The 19,133-nt window shown below is 51.9% G+C and overlaps 1 protein-coding gene across 2 annotated transcripts in view; it reads right to left on the bottom strand.

Annotated features, from left to right (window-relative positions):
- Positions 1-2,532: 2,532 nt before the first annotated feature.
- WASF2 (WASP family member 2) overlaps positions 2,533-19,133 on the bottom strand; it is a 33,509-nt gene continuing 16,908 nt past the window's right edge. For both annotated transcript variants that reach the window (XM_068417951.1, XM_068417952.1), the window contains exons 3-9: positions 14,857-14,991; positions 14,198-14,351; positions 12,985-13,102; positions 11,748-11,878; positions 10,105-10,260; positions 7,498-8,018; positions 2,533-7,009 (exon numbers count right to left, since the gene is read on the bottom strand). In XM_068417951.1, coding sequence (XP_068274052.1) covers positions 6,852-7,009; positions 7,498-8,018; positions 10,105-10,260; positions 11,748-11,878; positions 12,985-13,102; positions 14,198-14,351; positions 14,857-14,991 — 1,373 coding nt within the window. In that variant the 3' untranslated portion in view covers positions 2,533-6,851. The remainder of the gene's footprint in view (positions 7,010-7,497; positions 8,019-10,104; positions 10,261-11,747; positions 11,879-12,984; positions 13,103-14,197; positions 14,352-14,856; positions 14,992-19,133) is intronic.

Consider the following 19,133-nt stretch of genomic DNA (forward strand, 5'->3'; position numbering starts at 1 on the left):
CCAAATGCCAAAGGCAGCGGGAGGCGTCACGGTGCGACTCGGGCTGCGGAGCATCGTCCTGGGCCCCCACGGGAGCCAGGGCTGCGGAGCATCATCCTGGGCCACCACGGGAGGCACTGGCCGGTGCTCCCCAGGGAGCAGAGCCCGTCCGAACGTGCTGCCCCGGGTGGGTGACAGCCCACAGCAGGGTGGGAAGCGGCTCCAGCACCCATTTTATTCCTGCGGCAACAGCCAATGCTGAAGGCGGGTTCACACCACGAGCTGCGGGGTGCAGGGACCCAGGGCTGCAGCACCCACCGCTCCCCACTGGCACAGGACCGGGCTCCTACGCTGGCTCAGGGCTGGGGCTTTGTCTACCCCAACCCAGGCTGGGCAGAGCGGTTTGGCCCCAGCTCTGCGCCGGCTGCATTAAGCCCTTGGCCTTCGCGGGAGCGGGCGAGCCCAGCGCAGAGCTGCTGCCCTGCCAGACTGCAGAAACTTGAGCTCCAAATCCATAATTCCTCTGGCACCCCGTGGTTATTTGTGAGCTGCTGCGAGCAGATGGGAGAGTTACAGATAAAGCCATCCGCAGCACGGGAGCCCAGCGCCTTCCCCACACACAACCGCGTAGGCAACAGCAAAGGCAGGGAGGGGAGAGGGGGGGGAAGGAAAAAAGAGAGTGAGAGAGAAGGAGTCAGCCATTTCTAGAGGGGCTGAGCTGCCATCTCAGCACACCTACGTGCGAGAAACGGGGACTCTCTGCTGGCAGCGGGCCCTTGCCGGGGAGTTGGAAGAGGGGCTGGTGCTCTCCCACCACCCGTGGATGCTTGGCGAAGGAAGGCGGCGCGAGTCGGGGGTGACATTGGCAAAGCGCGAGCTCTGCCACACGCCGGGAGAGCAGGCTGTTAACGCTGATCGGAGCTGGCAGCGCCTGCACTCGCTTTGGTCCCAGAGGGGGAATTAAGGGAGAGAAGCTGACGTCAGTGGTGGAAAGGACACGCAGCCCACTCGTCCAAGGCAGCCGGCAGCATCTTCTGGGTGTTGCTAACACCACCTTGAAGGAGAAAATTAAATAGGTCTTTGGAGACAAGGGGCTCCTGTGAAGCCGGAGCCCGGCCAGCTGCGATGCGGTGCTGAGCCCCGTGGAAGAGACAGACGGGCAGAGACATCAAAGGCTGGGGCTGAGGCCAGAGCGCAGAGGCACCGCAGAGCCCCAGCACCTCTGCCCCAGCTGCAGCAGCTCCTGCTGCTCACGGAAAGGGCTCGGGCTCCCCCAGCACCGGCACACGATTGTCTCACTGCTGGGCTTTTCTTCCCTGCACCAAGCTCTACCCCAGGCCGGGGAGCAGGAGCGCAGGGGAGGCACCGAGATTTCCCTGGCTGTATTTTACGGGGGGGGTCAACCAGCACGACACTCCCCCCATCCCCACAGATGACTTTTCAAGGGCTGGTACCCCAAAAGCACCCGGCTGTGTGCTAGCACAGAGGCACCATGGTCACAGCTGCACCCACCCAGCCAAGGGAGCCCAGGGTGCCGGCCGCTCCTCCCCGACTCGAGCTGGAGCCAAGAGCCAGGACGCGCAGCACCAGGGAGCGTGCAAGCCCCAGAGATCCCCCCTTCCCCTGCCCTCCGCGCCCCAGCACGACTAAAGGGCTCGCTTGTTCAGAAGCTGGCAAGGCCAATTAATCTAATGAGGTTTTGCAGCCAGGGACTATTGTCAGCCAAGAAAGGCACAGCGCTGCAGAGCGAGCGCACGGGTGGCTCCTGGAAGCCAAGGGAATTTGGCAGAGCAAAGCTCACGGTAAAAGCAGGGACGAGGGAGCAGCGGGGACGGATCCTTTTGTTACTCTCCAGAAAATCCACCCGCACAACAGGCTCACGGCCCGAGCCCAGACATGGCACCTGAAAGCAGGGCCAGGAGCCCCGGCTGCTGCGGCTGGGGGCAGGCAGATTAAGTGCAGAAGGGACCTTGAGCAGCTGAAATGAAGGCCAAAAAACAAACCACCATCACAGCAGCAGCCCCCTCGCAGCCCAGCTGCGGTGGCTCCGCTCCTGCAAGATGGAGCGCGGGCTCATTTCGCATGGCAGGGAGCGCACGGGGGAGGCTGGGAGCTCCTCCCGGCGAGCGCCGCCTTGGCACCGTTACCCACCGCAGGCAGCACTACCTACCACCACCGATAATCCTCGACCCACCTGGGCACGGCCGCGGTGCTGCACTGGAAGGGGCTTCTGCGCGGATGGTGTTTGCGAGACAGCTTGGGACCCGCTGGGCTTCCTCCAGCCCTCTGCCCGGGCACCTGCGGCCAGGATTCGCCCGGGTGCCCTGGATGAAACGCCGAACGCAGCCAGGCTCCCCGGCCGAGATGCTCTACAGCACACTCGAGTTGTCCAGGCATGAGCTGCTCCTGTGGCCCAGCATCTCCCCGGGGAAAAGTCACCCACCACCAAGTCGCAGCAGCCCCTCTGCCCAAGAGCAGCCACTCGCCACGTGCCAAGGACCACGGCGCAGATCCCCAGCACCTGCCCCGAGTAACACACGCAGGCACTGAGTGGATAGAAAGGTTTTATCAAGTTTACAGTTTTTAAAAAAGGATCAACAAAAATTATTATTTTTTTTTTTACAGGTACATTACAAAAAAATTTGCAATTGGGATCTTCATCTGGGGATTACTGAGCTGATTATTAAAAAAAAAAAAAACAAAAAAGCAGCAGGAAAGCCTGGCTTACACAGCAAGGGACAGGGAAAAGCACCGACAGACAGCACACGGGCAACAGGAGGCAGCGGGTCTGCGCCGGGACACACGGACACGGCCCCAGGTACGGACACTGCCCCGGCAGCACCTTTACACCCGCTGCATCCGTGCCCACGCGGCGGCAGAGCCTGGCCCTCAGGGGTAAGAAAACCAACCAAGTCTACAGTATTTTTTTGCTCAGGAGGTTGGTGGGTTTTCTTTTTAATAAGCAGAGTTTCGCTGCTGAAACTCCTTTGGTCTGAAGCGAGGAACCTCCTGCACCCTGAGAGTATCCGTCAAACACTGGGTCCTTCGAGGGCATTTCCCACCTCTCCTCCCACCGTATCTTTTGCTCAGCAATAAACCCCTAAGATACAAGTGAAATAATTACTCTTATAAATATATTTATATCATGTAGGAAAATAAGGCACTTCAGGAGGGGTTACAGCTCGTCTAATTCTAGGCCATTCTAATCAGGAAGAAAAAAAAAAACCACGGGTTAGTTTCTGAAATGAATTAAAATGAATGTTAATACAGTAATAAAAACATCGGATCCGCTTCCCACTTCAAGGCTTTGTTTAAAAGGCAGAAAGCACCTCCCTGAAATCCAAGAGCCGTGAAACCTGAGCGAGGGCAGCTGCGTCTGCCCCACGCGAGGCCCTGCCAGCCGGCTCCCCGCCATGGGCAGGGACTTTCAGAAGAGGCACGTTAAATTAAGTTCATGGATTGAAATAATATATATATATATATCCTTTCCCTGAAACACTTCTCGGCCATGTGGGACCTCCAGGACCCCCTTTCCCTCGCTCTGGTCTGGTGCTTTGGGTCTGATAAGGAGAGGAGAAGGCAGTGAAGGTCACCGGCTGCGGCTGGAGCTCCAGGCTGAGCCCGGGGAGCCGGGACGAGGTTTTTTCCCTGCAAGCGCAGGAAGGGGGGCGGCGGGGGAAGAGGCTGCCGGGAGCAGCAGCCAAGCACTGCGGGCGAGGACACCGGGAGAATGTTTAACCAGGGCAGGGGAAGGCAGCGGCAGCTTGCCCAAACTTGCACGCCCCGAGCGAGCGGCTCCCAGGACGGGCGAAATGGCTGCTCGGGCTCCGCGGCTCCGTACGGGAATGGAAAGACGAGAGGGGTTCCTCCAGGCAGGAGCCCAGCTCTCGCTTTTGGCTTTGTGAAATGCTTGAGGTTTGTTGAACCCAGCCTGACGCAGGGTGAAGAAAAAAAAGGGAAGGAGTAAGTTAAGGCGAAACGACAAAGATGGCAGGGAGGGGAGCGCAGGCCCGCGGTCGACATGGGGCAGCAGCCCTGCAGTCACAGCCCAGCTGCTCTGCCTTGCAAAGGTTGTTTTTGGCACCTCTCCTCTTCCCCTACTGGTTTGAGAAATATGAAGCTTACTTGGTGGCCCAGCGCTCGGCGATTTTGCAACGATACTCCAAGCCGGTCGCTTTACCCCAGTTGTTTCTCAGGGATCTCCACGCTACAGGCTCACACCGCTTCGTTTTGCAATCCAAGGAGATTTAAAAACCACAAACCACACAACCCACCTTCCCTACCTGTCCACAACCCTTCTGCTTAGGGACCCTGCAAGTTTTGATGCTCACCTCGGGATGGGAGTTGGGAAGCAGAGGGTGGTTCCAGCAGGCTTGCAGGGACAAAGCGGTGTCCCTCCCGCTGCCAGGAGGGTTTGAGGCAGGCGGAGGAGCCGACTCCACCCGCAGCCACGTCCGGGATCGCCCACACACACGGGCATCCTTGTGCAACAGGCAGCAACCTCGTCCCCAACGCCCCGAGGCATGGCCCTGCCTGACAGACCATCCATCAGGGTCACCGAGAATATGGCACTTTGCTGTATTTCACACGACAGGAATACTCGCTCCCCCTTTCCCAACAGGGGCCAAGTCTCGTTAAGGCAATTTAAAATTAACCCAGGTTTGGCATTTGCGAGCTCCTCGCTTCCCCGTGTGATAATGCTGTCAGCCTGGGTTAGCTTAAAGGTCCGTTTTCCCCAGGAACCTGTCTCGGAGAGAAGCCAGAGGAGGATGCTTGCAGAAAGAGCAGAAAAACAAGCGGCAGTGCTTCTCCTCTAACCCCCCCTTCCCCAGCTCGCAGCAATAATCAGTTTGCATTTCCAAGCCCCTCCGCTGCACGATGGCTCACTGGCACTCGAGGGGTTTGCTCCCTCTTCCAGAACCTGGAACGAGCGCGGCTCAGATGTTCCCAGCCCATCGGGATGCCTCGCCGTCTACGCCCTTCGCATCCTGCCTAGCAGCTGATTTGCAGACAAAAATCTGATGGTGTAAAATCCCTCCTGATTGTGCTCAGGGTCGCAGTGGATCTCAGCTCGATCCGCACCCCAGAAAAGCCCATCCTCCAGGCCCTTATCTGCTCTGTCAAAGATTAAAAATGCGCACGCACACACACACAAGAAATCAGTAAGAACTCAACGGCACCAACTGAAGCCATCAATCAAACCCCAAGAAGGATTTTCAGCAGCCTGGCAGCCTCGGGCTGGGCCTGGCGTTCCAGGTATCAGCAACATCGTTAAACGAGGCAAGCCAGAGAGGAAAGGACAGGCACAGGCTGGCAAAATACTTCACAATAGGAAAGGCAAAGAGGTTGGAGAGTTGGTCTTCATGGGACGTGCAGCTGGTGCCACCCCACAACAGCTGGGCCCACCATCTCCAAAAGGCTTTGGAATTGCTTTCTTGCACGACCCCGAGAGAGTCACCTCCAAATTAAAATACAAATCTGTGGCATCACGGGTATTTGTTTCTAGATTTTCAAGATATGCTTATATTCTATGTAAGGTAAGATAAAACAGCAATAAAACCTAGGTCAGCTCGTTCAAGTTGGCCATTTTCTCCCCCTGCCAGTCCTTTATCTGTAGTGAGCAGCCTGGGAATTCACAGGGTTAGTGAGGAGAAGAAATGTTTTTCTTAATATTAACTAATGAATTATAATATCAAAATCACGGGAAAAGACGTAGGTTAGGTCTGATGTAACTGATGGGCAACTCAGTTCACGCCCAAGGTGGGTTTTAGGCACACAAACTCCCCTCCTTAGGTGGAAGGGAGGAGGAAGCAAAGGTAAAAAACAGCATTTTCTGCTACTCAAGTCCCTGCATAAAAAGTACGGTCACGCTGCTAGAGAAAGCACCTCTTCAAACTGAATGCAGCACTGCCCAAAGTGCCTGGTGTTCAGAGAACCCCTCCCTGCACCATCTCCCTGCTTTAGGCACTTTTTTTTTTCTTTTTTAAACACACTCTCAGCATGAATTGGGAGAAAAATCAGCAACGCGGAGTTTCGCCACCGCTCAGTGCTGACCACACAGATGTGTCTTGGGGGGGCGGCGGCTCCGCTCTCCCACAAGCAGGAAGCCAAAGCAACCGTTCTGCATCCCTTTGTGTGAGTCTCCTTTAGCAGACTTGGAGAATCAGTCCAGGAGATTTGAGGAAGGTAAAAGGCAGCTTTTCAAATAAAAAAGGTCCCTCCTCACATTGCACCCAATGCACTCCACAGCCCTAGAAGCCAGGAAGCGCACCCCACGCAGGGTAGTCTGGAAATACTACTAAGGGGTCAGAGGGGAAAGAATTGTGCACTGTTGCCAAAACCTGATTATTTGACAGCGGGTTGCAGCAGAGAACAGACATTTAAAGCCCATTTTCTTGCAGCACTCCCAGTATTCACTGGAAAGGAAGAGTCATCAGATCAACTGTCTGTTGTTGCAATGAGAAAACTAGCTGAAAATGTCCTTCATCTGAAAGGCCACGCGGCCACAACAGGATCATCCATCTTTACTTTAAAAATCCCTCGGGATGGAGGGTTTATATGTGCTCTGCCTGGTGGCATCGAGAACCTGGAGCTTTAGCTCTCTTTTACATAAGCAACCGTTACACCCCCTCCAGCTAAATCCCAACACCGCATCCTCGGTGTCCGTGAGGAGACCTTTTGGAAAGGCAGAGCGTAAAGTCCTGCCAAAGCTGGAGGGGAGGGAGAGGGGAGATATGCTGCTGGTTGTCTGAAAACCCTTGGCACATCTTTGGTTACGGGATGAAAGAGGAAGTGGTGGAAGATTTGGCCACCTGATTCTTTAAGAAGATGTTAACCCAGGAGAGAAGGGGAAGAAAGGGATGGGACCACGATTAATCCGACCATTCGTCCTCATCGAACTCCGAAGAGTCGTCCTCGGAGTCGCTGTACTCCACAGCGATGCGGCGCGACAGGATCGTTGCCACGTCATTGCCCACAACGTCCCGCTTCTCCTGTTCCCGCTGCTCCTCCACCTTGCGGAGCTGGAAGCCTGGTTGGGAAGAAGGCAACGAAGGGGATCATGCAAAGGCTTTGGTCACACTGAAATCTCCAAAGCAACCAGCCCTTTGACACAATCCTCTGAGCGAGGCAGCCTGTCCTCTGCCAGCGAGCAACGGACACGCTGTGGGACAACGCTGATGGTGAATGACAGCCCAGACAGGCTGGGTGGGCAGGAGGAATGGGAAGCGAATTGTTTCTGTGCTCCTCTGAGGGGTGACACCACTGCTGTCCAGTCCGCTCGCAAACTTGGACCACACCAATTCCAGCACTGCCGTCTCCAAAGGTGCAGGGCAGAGGCATAAAGCCTTGTGAGGTTGTCATCAGGGTGGGCAGACAAGGAGGGACCACAAGGGACAGGCCTCAAGCAGCGAGGCAGTCACACCACTGCTCGTGAGATGGCTCCCAAGTGCTCTCACTTGGATGCTCTGGGGTTTTCCAGAGGCAAAGGGGAAAGCTGGCATGGAAACAAAACCTTACCTTGACGAATAGCTGAAAGCAGATCACTCCTGGCATCGCTAACCGCAGGCAAGGATGACTTGGGCTTGGAGGTGGAGGTGTCTGAGGGTGGAGGAGGGGGTGGAGGACCATCCAGGCCACTGGAAGACAGAGGCGGTGGGCCGGGAGGCGGCGGTGGTGGAGGGGGAGGCGGCGCGCTCCCACCGCCTGGCTGCGGCAGCGGAGGTGGGAGCACGCTGGCATATTCGACTGCTGGAGGGGGCGGTGGAGGTGGCGGGGCAGCAAACTCGGGGTGAGGAGGGAAGGAGGGGGGCGAGGGCGGTGGTGGGGTTCCCGGGGATGGGAAGCCCATGGGAGGTGGTGGAGGGGGGCTGCCTCCCATCAGCGGCGGTGGTGGAGGCGGCGCCGGAGGGGGAGCAAAGCCCGGCCTTGCCGCCGAGGGGGATCCGATCGGAGGAGCCGGCGGCGGGTGACTCGGGCTAACCAGGCTGGATCGTTTGGTCCCTCCAGAGCCAGAACCTCTTTGGTTGTCTACAGGATAGCTGTTGCAAGAGAAGGAGAGAAAGAAATAAGGCTATTGGTTGTGAGGCCGGATTAGACTGGACAATCTCCATGTTAATGCGAATCATGTGTGTTTGTTGCAGTTCAGACAAAAATCCAGTTTCAACTGGTGCTTCCACGAGGCCTCGCTCCTTGGTTTTAGCTCCCTCGCAGTGTTTCTTTTGGCCTATACCACCAGCACAAAGGAAAGCTTCTGGGACTGGCAGAAATGCTATCACCCATCCCATCTCCTAGGCTGACAAGAACATGAACCACCTCACCTCTCTGCCAGAGGCCAGGCATCACGTCCGAGCAGCCTCCTGGCTTACGAGCTCCTGCAGCAATGCAAGCCACTACCCCTCTACGCTGAGGTCAGGCCGATGACACGCCAAGCAGGGATGTCTACCATGATAAATCGCACGAGGCCTGGTGGGTGTGCCAGGAAAGCATATGCTGGGAACACCTGCTAGGAACAGATCTCTTCACTGGATTCCACGGCTCAGAGCCGGAGTGCAGCAGCCATGTCTCATAGCTCGCCGTGGGGAGTGAAGAGGAAGACATGGAAACCCAACGTGCTCTTTAAGGAAAACACTGATTCGTGAGTGACTGCATCTCCCATTTATGGGAGCTGTTACACCAGAAAACACTGCTGCCCATGAGATACTGTGATATCCTATGTATGTGTAAAGGAAGTCCTAAAGTGACATCTCCTTCCATGGTAAAACAGAAAAATAAGGTACATTTGCCACAAAAACATCACAGTTTTTAAAAGTGCACAGTGCTGTTCCAAGACAGACTACTGGAGATCAAACCCAGCTCCCAGAGTTCTCTAAAAACAACCCCCAAAACAAAACCAGAGCGGGGAGATCTCTGTGGCTAGGCACAGATCTAAGCAACTGCACAAGGCAGCGTAAGCTTCATCTGAAAGCTCGTTTCTGCTCTGCCCTAGAGGAACACGCTGCAGAGTGGAGTGCTTGGTCTCTTTGACACATCAGAAGAGCCTTTTCTGCAGCATCGCTGCCTTTGGATAAGATGGAGGCAAGCTAACACAGTCCTGTCTATCAGACATACTTCCTCCTGTTATTCTTGACTCTGTTTTACTGCCTTAAAAAAAAAAAAGCTACTCTCTTGTTTCAACCTTTATGTCTTGAGCCACTGCTGGACCATAATTCTCATCTCTAGAGGTGACTGAAGGCACCGTTTCATCTGATACAAAGCAGCTGCTCTGAACTTGCACTGAAGTCTCCGGGAAGAAGTCAGCTGGTGTGCTCAAGGCCCTTAAATTTAACTGCATCTACATCTTCAGCGCACACGTCAAAGATCAGAGGACAAACAGTAACAAAAAACAGAGGCGAAAGAAGTCGTTCTTTGCAAAGCTCTATCAGGAACGTTAAGTCTACACACTCTGGAACAATGGCATTGGAAAACCCATGTCATGGAGCCAGACTGTTAATTAGGTCCCCGCTCTTTTAGCAAGTGAAATAAGGCTGCTCTAGTTCTCACCCAAGCCCATTCTCCCCGTCCACACGGGAATAACGATGGTGGTTGGGATCTCTGGAGATCTTGGGATCTCTTGCAGTCTACAACTACCTGAAGGGAGGTTGTAGTGAAGTGGGAGTCGGCCTCTTCTCCCGGGCAACCAGCGATAGGACAAGAGGACACAGCCTCAAGCTTCGCCAGGGGAGGTTCAGGTTGGACATTAGGAAGCATTTCTTCTCAGCAAGGGTCATTAGCCATTGGAAGGGGCTGCCCAGGGAGGTGGTGGAGTCACCATCTCTGGAGGGGTTTAAGAAAAGACTGGACATGGCACTTAGTGCCCTGGTCTAGTTGCCATGGTGGTGCCAGGGCAATGGTTGGACTCGATGATCCCAGAGGGCTCTTCCAACCTGGTTGATTCTGTGATTCTGAGAGCTGTGCTGACTGTGCCTCTGTCCCTGCCTGCAGTTGCACTTCCCCTCCAGCCAGGAGCATTCTGGTTCCCATAGAGCACCCGTGAGGAAGTTATGCCGAACTATCTCAGCCTGTCTCATGTCATCCTTTTACACCACCTACTACTCCTCGGTGACAGAAGGGATCCCGTAGGCTTACCTAAATTCCACCGGGGGTGGAGGCAGGCTGTCATCTGGGAACGAAGGAGGTGGTGGCACAATAGAGTCAGTCTGCGGCGGCGGCGGGTAGCAGTTCACGTCCATGCTTTCGTTTGAGCCGATGCTGCCGTTCTGATACACCATGTTAGAGGGGTACCTGAGGGAAAGCAAGACAAGCCATTTATTTAAAGAGTTCAAGGCAACGTCTAAAGCTCATTTTTCCCCTCCCTCACAAGAGCTTTGCCTCCTAGAAGGGTTACAACAAACAACTGTGCAGCAGTTCGGCCACCAAACAGCAGAGACATTAACTAAGTGGATGGATCAACCTGCAAGACTTAGAAAGGAGGTTTTCTAGCAGGAATGGCTTTTCCCAGCACAGCAGGACCTGCCTTTAGGTGGGACCTTATCCACCACCACAACAAAACAAAACCTTAAAGCAACATTTAAAAAATAAACAAACAAAAAAAGGCCTCTATTTCTCAGAAGAATCACACCCAGCTGTATTCATTTGCTCTGCGTAATTCTTTGGCTACAATTTGCCCAGATGCTCTCATGTTTGTTTATTGCTACCACTAACCAGAACAGCATGAGTATATATTTTAGTGAACAAGAAAACACCAAAATAAAAAATATCTTAACATTTGATTATAGAAAAACACTTGTAAGAGTGTGTTTTGACCAACTTGGACTTGAAGGACTCCTGGTTACAGTGGGTATTATTGGTGGCAAAAAAAGAGGAGGTAATCAAGATGCCAAAAAATAAGCTTGAGAACAGAATATCAAAAAACCCAAGAAACAGCGATGCCACTAAAAGCAAGTAGCCAAAGCTGAACTAGCACTGGAGGAAGAGCCCACTCTCACACTCAGCTTTTGGTGAGGTCATTTCACTGGGGGGTGGTGGAACCGTCCCATCCTTGGGGGCTCTGGGCCTCAAGTGAATTCAAACGCATGAACAAGGAAACAGAGAGGCAAGAAAATGGTGCTGCTTGATTCTCCTGCTGCTGTTGTGCTGCTTGATTCCCCTGCTCGAAACCAAACCTGTTCTCCTATTAAACTAAAAGCAAGTTTTATTTTTAGCCGGAGAGTGTGATTTAAAGAGAGATTTTTCTTATATGAAAGGAAGCTGCAAGGAGCGAGCATCCGAGAAGTGCATTGTGGGGGATTTGGTCTGCTCCCAGCCTTGCTGGTGTCAAAAGTTAAATGAATTCCCAAGCCAGAAGAGCTAAAGAGAGCTCTGTACCTTGAAATACTTGGATGGGGACAGCCCCCGCTTCACCTTTGGGGTGTGAAGAGCCACTTGTGAAATGTTAACAAAGCAATCACACAATAGGACCAAGATGCCAGCCCGGGGTAGGGAGCCACAGCTCTCAACACTTCGGTGCCCACAAGCCAGGCAGCTGAGAGCAGGCTTGCTACCGAAGCTGTTCCTGCCACCTTGTTCAAACCGTGCAGCTCCCTGATTTATTTAGCAAATTTTCAATCAGCAGACGGATTTACATCGGAGAATCTGATTAGTGGCAGTATCGATCCGTGCTGTGCAGCGGATCTGGAGGAGCTGCAGAGCAGGGTGAACTGCATCACAATCAACGACGCCTGCCCGCTCCCCCTCGCCGGGGAGCTGAACAGAACCCCAGACTTGCTTACCCGGCAGGACCATGTTTGTCCTTTGACTCAACAAATTCTTGTCCCATTTTCAGCTTCTCCCACTCTTCTTTCCGGGTTTTGATTTTCCGTGGATTCACATTTCCTCGGTTCGGATTCTCCTTTTTCTCTTTCTAAGGGAGGAGGAAGCAAACAGAAGCCTTATTTTGCTTTAAACTCACTGGGAATAGGGAGGAACAGGACCGACCTGTAGCAGTTTCAAGAAGACACAGGCTCAAAGAGGGCCAGGATTTTTAATTTACTTTCCTGATTGCTGCAAGCTCCAAAGATCTCCCATACAAAGAAGCTGGAGCTCAGCATAAAGACAGACAGCATCAGATTTCCCCAGTGCAGCTCGGACATGATGCCATCATTACTCCCTGGCACGACCACCTTGAGGGCAGAGGGAAAGCTCAGTTTCCCACATCAATTCAGTTTTGGGCCTCAAATCTCACCATCACCTTGCTGGTGTTAAGTGCTTTGGGGTGCAATAAGGACACTTGCCCACAAAGAGCTGGGCTGTAGCTAGCCTCACTCTCTGTATTCTAACATGCCTGAAATCTCTCCTTTGTTATTTTGACTGAAAAATCATGATCTGTTTTGATACTTAATACTCCAGTTACTCAAAGGCTAAATAAAGTATGCTCAAACTGAATCTTTTATGGTGCAAGTTTCAGTGTTAGTAAACACGGGTCCAAATCCCCGGCCAACCAAACCAGGAATTCTACCTGGTGTTTTCAGCCTAAATGGTTTTGTTAAGCCTCCTGCTTGCCCCTAATTTAACACGAGGGCCTGGTTTTGCACTCCTGAAGGGACATTTTCTCCTTTCTTTATTCTTCCACAGTCGAATTTATTACACCACTCAACACACCGAGGTGCTGGGGCAGTGGGATTTGCACTGCTTCAACACTGAGCAGACCCCTGTGCAACACCAGAAGTGCAGAAAAGACTCTGACACAACTTTCTCCCCTGATGACTGCACCAGCGCTACGTTTGAGGACTACAAATTAAGCAGTTATAACCACACAAAGACGGTGGCATTTGGAAAAACAGATTAAGGGTATCTTTGTTTTCTTTTTTTAATTAACAAGGATGAGAGTAAACCAGATAAAAACTTCACTGAATTAATCCCTAAAGAGTTTAAGAGAGCAAACTTGAATTCTGGATAGCAACTTTGGAGTCCAAGCTTCATTAACACTTCCCACCTCCTGTTCTTCCCTGAGATCTCCCATTTCCTCACCCTATGTTTCCGCTTCTCTTTCATAATATCCTTGGTGTCCTGAAGCATCTTCTCTTTCCAAAGGTCAAAGAAATACGAAGGATCTGTGTAGAATTTAAGCGCCTCTTTGCCATCATCCCTAGAACAGGGAGGGGGAAAAAGAAACCACACAAATAAGGACCAAGTCACACATTTGTTTGAAGCCCAAAGAAAACCCAAGGCACAACCCCAGGTGACAGGTTAGAAGTCTGCAGTAGAAGGTCAAACACACTGCTCTCACCTCCGTCCTCCATTCCAGAACAGGCAGCAGACCCACGGCCTCACTCATCCCAGCTTTCCCTCACACAAACTCTCCATTACTCAGCACGTGAAGAGCCCAACTGCTCTGAACAATCACCAAGAGAGCAGCAGGTCTCTCACTTCAACTCCCACTTGTTTGTGTTGTATTTTTGGTGTGAAAAAAACCTTTTCCAACCCAGGAACCCTAAATCAGACCAGCAGCGTCCTTGAAACTCATGAGTGAGCACACACACACACACCCTCTCTCTTCCTACTCTGCAGTGCAGCCGCGTCTGGCAGAAGACAGCTGCCTCCAGCTATCTGTAATTACTTTTTACCTGTTCAAAAGATATTTATGGATGTGGGCTAAGTCTCTGTATTCTGACCCCCTTTACTTCTCCTACCTACAAGATGAAATCAGGAGCAGGACTGCTCAGGAGAATTGGTTACGCAGCCAGTCTAGGTCACATCAGATGTCTCCGAGCAGGCACAGAAGGCTACAGAAAAGCATCTCCAGGTCTACAGGAGGCTGCTGCACCCACCTGCGTGAGAGCCATTTACAGATGTACGCTCTGCAGTTTGCGCTGCGGCTTTCTGGAAAGGAGCCACAGGGCTACAGAGAAGCACAAGAAAAATGCATCATCTGCACAACACCTAGCATGTTTATGCAGTGCCAGCCAAGCCCTGCCCCAAGGCAGTCACAAAAGTGACAGCAGGTAACCATCTATATAATTTTCTAGCTACGCTCATTTGTGCAGCCCCAAAAGCAAAGTTTCATGTAATCCAGAGGATGGCGATTTCCTGGTGGATCTCAGTTTAGCAACTCAATTTCCCATTGGAAATGGCTACTTCAATACAGCACAGGATAGGAAACGACCTCCTTGTCAGGTTGGGAGGAAGAGGTAGGTGCTCCTCTGCAAGGGAACAAGGGGCCAAGAAGGTGTTGCAGCCATACCTGTAAGGTGAGAGAATGTTGAGAGGTGGAGGAGTATTGCAGGTCCTATAGGTTTCAAGGACAGGCACCGGGAGAGAATCTCTGTCAAAGAGCTTCTGGTCCTGAGTAGTGGAGCTTTTGAAGGCCTTCCTGGTGTTAATGCCTTGCAGGGAGACTGTAAGAAAGAGGAGAGAGCAAGTGAAGAACAGCTTGACCCAGGCCAGTGACACTGAAGATCAAGTAGCGAACATCTGATTTCAGTTGGAGTTCTTGGCATGCTTAGCACTTCTTAAGGTCAGGTTCCTTTTCCCACAGACCTCTTGGGAAACCCAGCAAATCTCAGACCACGCCATGCCAAGATCTGCTGCTGTATAGACACGGCTCTCTTGAGAGTTGCCGACGTGGTTTCAACCCCCTGCGACCAAGACTCAAGACATGCACTGCTATCAAACACGTTTCCACATGGAGACTTGCTAACAAGCAAATCTAGACTGGGACAGAAAGGCGAGTGGCACGGTGCTTTTTCAGGAGGGGAGGAAACAGTCCCTCTTAGTCCAAGAGAAGCCGTTCCAACACCCATTGCAGCATCACACTCATTTTATGGCTGTGAACCAACCACGCTGACTCAATGAGAACCTTTACCACGCTTGGTCTGCAAGGCCTGCGCTCCACTCCATTACCTTCTTCCTCTTTGGGATCCAGCTGAGTGACTTTGACTTGCAAGCGGTCAACTCTCTCGACTAGAACGCTCACCCGAGAGGCAAAGGTGTTGGCTTGAGTAAACAACTCTCCAAATATGTCTTCTGCAAATTTACCTGGAATATTAAAGTGTCCACATTACCCTTGTGAGCCACATCAGACCATATTCAGTCTCCCAGCTTCTTGAAGAACGAAAGAATGAACGAACCATGCTTCTTTTCAAGTTTGCCGGGGTTAAGTTTAACATCCAGGAAGAAAATGCTCTGTTCCACCAAAACCTGACATTTCCAAGGGATCTTCAAGCAATAAAGCAACAATCGAGACAGGCTTTCAAGCCATTATTAAAGTAACGAAATAAAGAGGGCTGACAACACCACACTGGTCTGAATCTGGACGGGTCTGGAGGTCCTTTAAGATTCTCTGCCGTTCTGTTTATTAGACAAGCAAAGACAGGCAGATTTTTATTGTTCTGGAGAATCTCAAAGGCTCCCAGACTCCAGCAGGCCTGCCTCCGGGGCAACAGGCACATATTTACAAGCTCAAAGTACTCTGGAACTAGAGAGGAGACCTAATCCTTGATCCTAAAGCCCGAGTTGTAACCACAGACAAAAGCACTGACCCTTTTGTTCCTTCAGGTGGCAGTGTCTGAAAAATTGATGCATTCACGTTTATTCTAAATCAAAACCAAAGGGGAACTTCTCAAACAGGGATATTGTCTCTGTAGCAGCTTGGCTGGCCCAGTGGGCTGCTGTGACAAACATCATCCACTGTTCGGACTGCGGGAGTGCCCAGAGGCTTGGATCAGGAGCTCGCTGCACCACTTAAAAGCATAACAAAGAGATGCCCCCTGTCCTTAATAGTTTCAAATCTACGCATGCAACAGGAGGTGACCACAGGTAGACAGAGAAGGGGGAACTGGAAGAAAACCAAGAACTTACAATGAGGACTGTCTTTTTGTTCTGCTCTCCAGCATAACCCAAGACAGGGAGCCCTAACCACGCCGAGGACAACGCTGATCAGAGCAGACTTGGCACCGACAGCAGACGCAGGCCCGTGGAGTTCCCACTGATGGGAAACATTTCCAGCCACGGCTGTTGAGTACAAGGCTGCTCCCAATAAGCAGTCTGGTTTTGAAGTGCACCATCATATGGTCAACAGTTTGTTCTGGAATCTGTTACTCCTCAAGATCCTCTCCGACATTCAGGAAAGGAAAACCAGTTGGAAGCACTGACTTTAACAGCAATTCTGGAAAATCTGGTTGTCTGCAATGAGTCACGTCACAAAGACAAACGCCCCTTCCACAAGGCAACGTGAGGGCATCCCCCAAAGCCCAGCTGCACAAATACTTTCACCTACCTAAACCGACGTATCAGCTCCTTGTTCATGCTCCCGTGCAGTTCTCCTAACACTGCCAAGCACGGGGAACCAGCCAGGTTAAAAATCAACCTCCTCCACCCCTTTTGGTGGCAATGCCAGCTTGCAGTGTTTGTAGAAAGCAAATGCTGGATGTTAACTTCAACTGACCTCCTCCTTCCACTCTCCTAGATGATACAGGCTCCACATACGCTCCGTTAACCAGCTTTCCTCAAACTCATGAGAAGGATTTTATTTCTGGAGACCTAAGGGTCAGGTAGCTCGTGCTATAGCCGGGTTTCATGAAACACTCTCCGTGTTCAACATCAGCACAAGACCAGCTCTCCTATTTGACCAGGGAGAGTGAACGTTTATCTGTGGGATCATTTGACACCTCCCAGGAACAGCTCAAAAAAAAGAAAAGTTGTAATTCGGTTTCTACTTCAATGAGAACTGAAAATCACGTCTGAATTTCACAGGGAAGTGCAACAAGCACTAGGGAAAAAAATTAAGTCTTCAGTTTGCAATGTTGAGTAGTATGTTTCAAGCATCAAATAACATATAAACAGCATTGCATATACCTGTCTTGACCCTGGAGAGAGAAAAGGGGTTGTTTAGCCTGGAGAAGAGGAGGCTCAGAGGTGACCTTAGTGCAGTCTACAACTACCTGAAGGGAGGTTGTAGTGAAGTGGGAGTCGGCCTCTTCTCCCGGGCAACTAGTGATAGGACAAGAGGACACAGCCTCAAGCTTCGCCAGGGGAGGGTCAGGTTGGACATTAGGAAGCATTTCTTCTCAGCAAGGGTCATTAGCCATTGGAAGGGGCTGCCCAGGGAGGTGGTGGAGTCACCATCTCTGGAGGGGTTTAAGAAAAGCCTGGACATGGCCCTTAGTGCCCTGGTCTAGTTGCCGTGGTGGTGTCAGGGCAACGGTTGGACTCGATGATCCCAGAGGGCTCTTCCAACCTGGTTGGTTGATTCTGTTGAAGGGATGGTTCATATTCCCTTGCCTGTGTAAGTTCTCCTATACAGAGTTATCATCCAGCGTCTCGCACACTGTTCTGCGTTTCACGTACACTTTTAGATGGGATAAGGCAGAGATTAATTTTTTGGTTTAGTTACTTTGACTGCAAAAGTGCAGCTTACAATGAGAATTATCTTTGTCATGCACTGGCAGGAAGACAGACGGCGTGATTTAATAGGTCTTTCCATCTTTAGCTTGTGGATTCTATAAAATCACACAGAAACGCACAGCCGACTTACACAAAGCGCTGCCAGCTGTGATAGTAACGAAGGGTAAACTCACTGGAATATGAAAGTTTGACAAGATTTATGTTTGCATCTTTGTAAAGAGACTGTGGTGCACTAGGCATGGCTGATTATTCGCTTGACAGGGCTGTCACAGCCTACTGAACCTGCTTCACGTTTCTGTAATACTCAACATACGAGGAAGGGGCGGATTTTTCAGAAGTAAGAGAGAGAAAAGGAGCGGGGGCAGGAGCTCGGCCATTTGGGCGAGCGTTCTGGAGCAGTTAAGCCTAAATATTGCTTCATTTAAAATACTGCTGACCCTAGGGAAGAGGATAAGAGCCGGTGCTCAGCATTTCCTCCCCACCTGCCTCGCTCCCCTCTCACAGACAAGCACGCAAGTGTCAGCAAGAGCCACCTCTCCCGAGCTTCCCCTCCAGCGCTCTCCTCGAGGTATCTGCGATTGGTCCAGCAGCACGCGCCTCCCTCCCCGCATCGCCGAGCGAGGCTCCCAGGGCACCTTCCCCATAAAGAAAACTGGGCTGCAATTTGGCTTCCAGCACTTCGCCCTCTCCGACAAGGCAGAAGCAGAGAAGCTTGGAATGCCTGAGCTGCGCAAAGAAGGTCTAAACCTGAAGGATCTCACCCTGGTTCTGTCACGCTAACCCGCCGCACGCCTTTGGACTGGGATTAGCTTCCTCCGCAGCCGAGATTTGCACAGCTTTACTGCCTTCTTCCTCATCATTTCACACGCACGAGATGGATTTTACTCACACTCCACGACCATCTTGGCTACAAGACCTACCAAATGAACACCAAGGGCCAGTTGAACACGAGCAGAGAGACTGGTCTTGCCTGCGCAGTGACATTTCCACCACCCAACAGAATGTGATACCGACTGGCAGCAAACACGGGCCCAGATTTTAGCGACAGCCATGGTTTTCACTGCTGGAAAGAGACTGCACCTAAACTTTCCCTGCCACATTCATGCTGTGATGGAAGACAAGGGGCTTGGCTTTGCAGAGCAAGCAGAAGTGCTCGCAGATACCACGGAGAAGCTAAACAATATATTAATTTGATTATCAAAGCCCTGCTTCAAGGGCAGAGGTGGCTAATCAGAATCCAGAGCATTTCAACAGAGTAAGGAGTCATCCCAGAGAGACCACAATTAACTCTTTGTTTCTCCTGTGGCACGTAGGCCCACGTGTTCCCTCCAGCCTTTCCAAGGCCATCGGTCAGCCCTCCGGAGAGCTGAGCTAGGCATCGCTGCAGCTCGCGCTGCCGTCTGAGCGAGCAGCCCCAAACCCCCAATGCTCCAGAGGCATCGCTTGGCTCAGACCGGGGACGTTGGGTCTTGCAAGGCAACAATCAGCAGGGGCAAACAGGAGGCCTCTGCGTGCGCGCTTTAATTATCTTTCATTAAAAATAAGACTACTAACACAGTGTAGATTCAACGCAGTCAAGCTCTATTTAGTAGCGCGTGCAATTACGGGCACATTCTCTGACACAAGATCCTGGCTGCTCCGAGAGCCTCCCATTTTACAAGCCCGAGTTGTGCTCCATCCTTCCATCTGCAGTTGCGCTGCAGCCTCTCACACACGCACGCACACACACATACACACCCCCCTCTCCCCATTTTCTCTTCCCTAGGAAGGCAGTG

This window comes from Nyctibius grandis, chromosome 24 (genome assembly GCF_013368605.1).
Source record: "Nyctibius grandis isolate bNycGra1 chromosome 24, bNycGra1.pri, whole genome shotgun sequence".
NCBI lineage: Eukaryota > Metazoa > Chordata > Aves > Nyctibiiformes > Nyctibiidae > Nyctibius > Nyctibius grandis.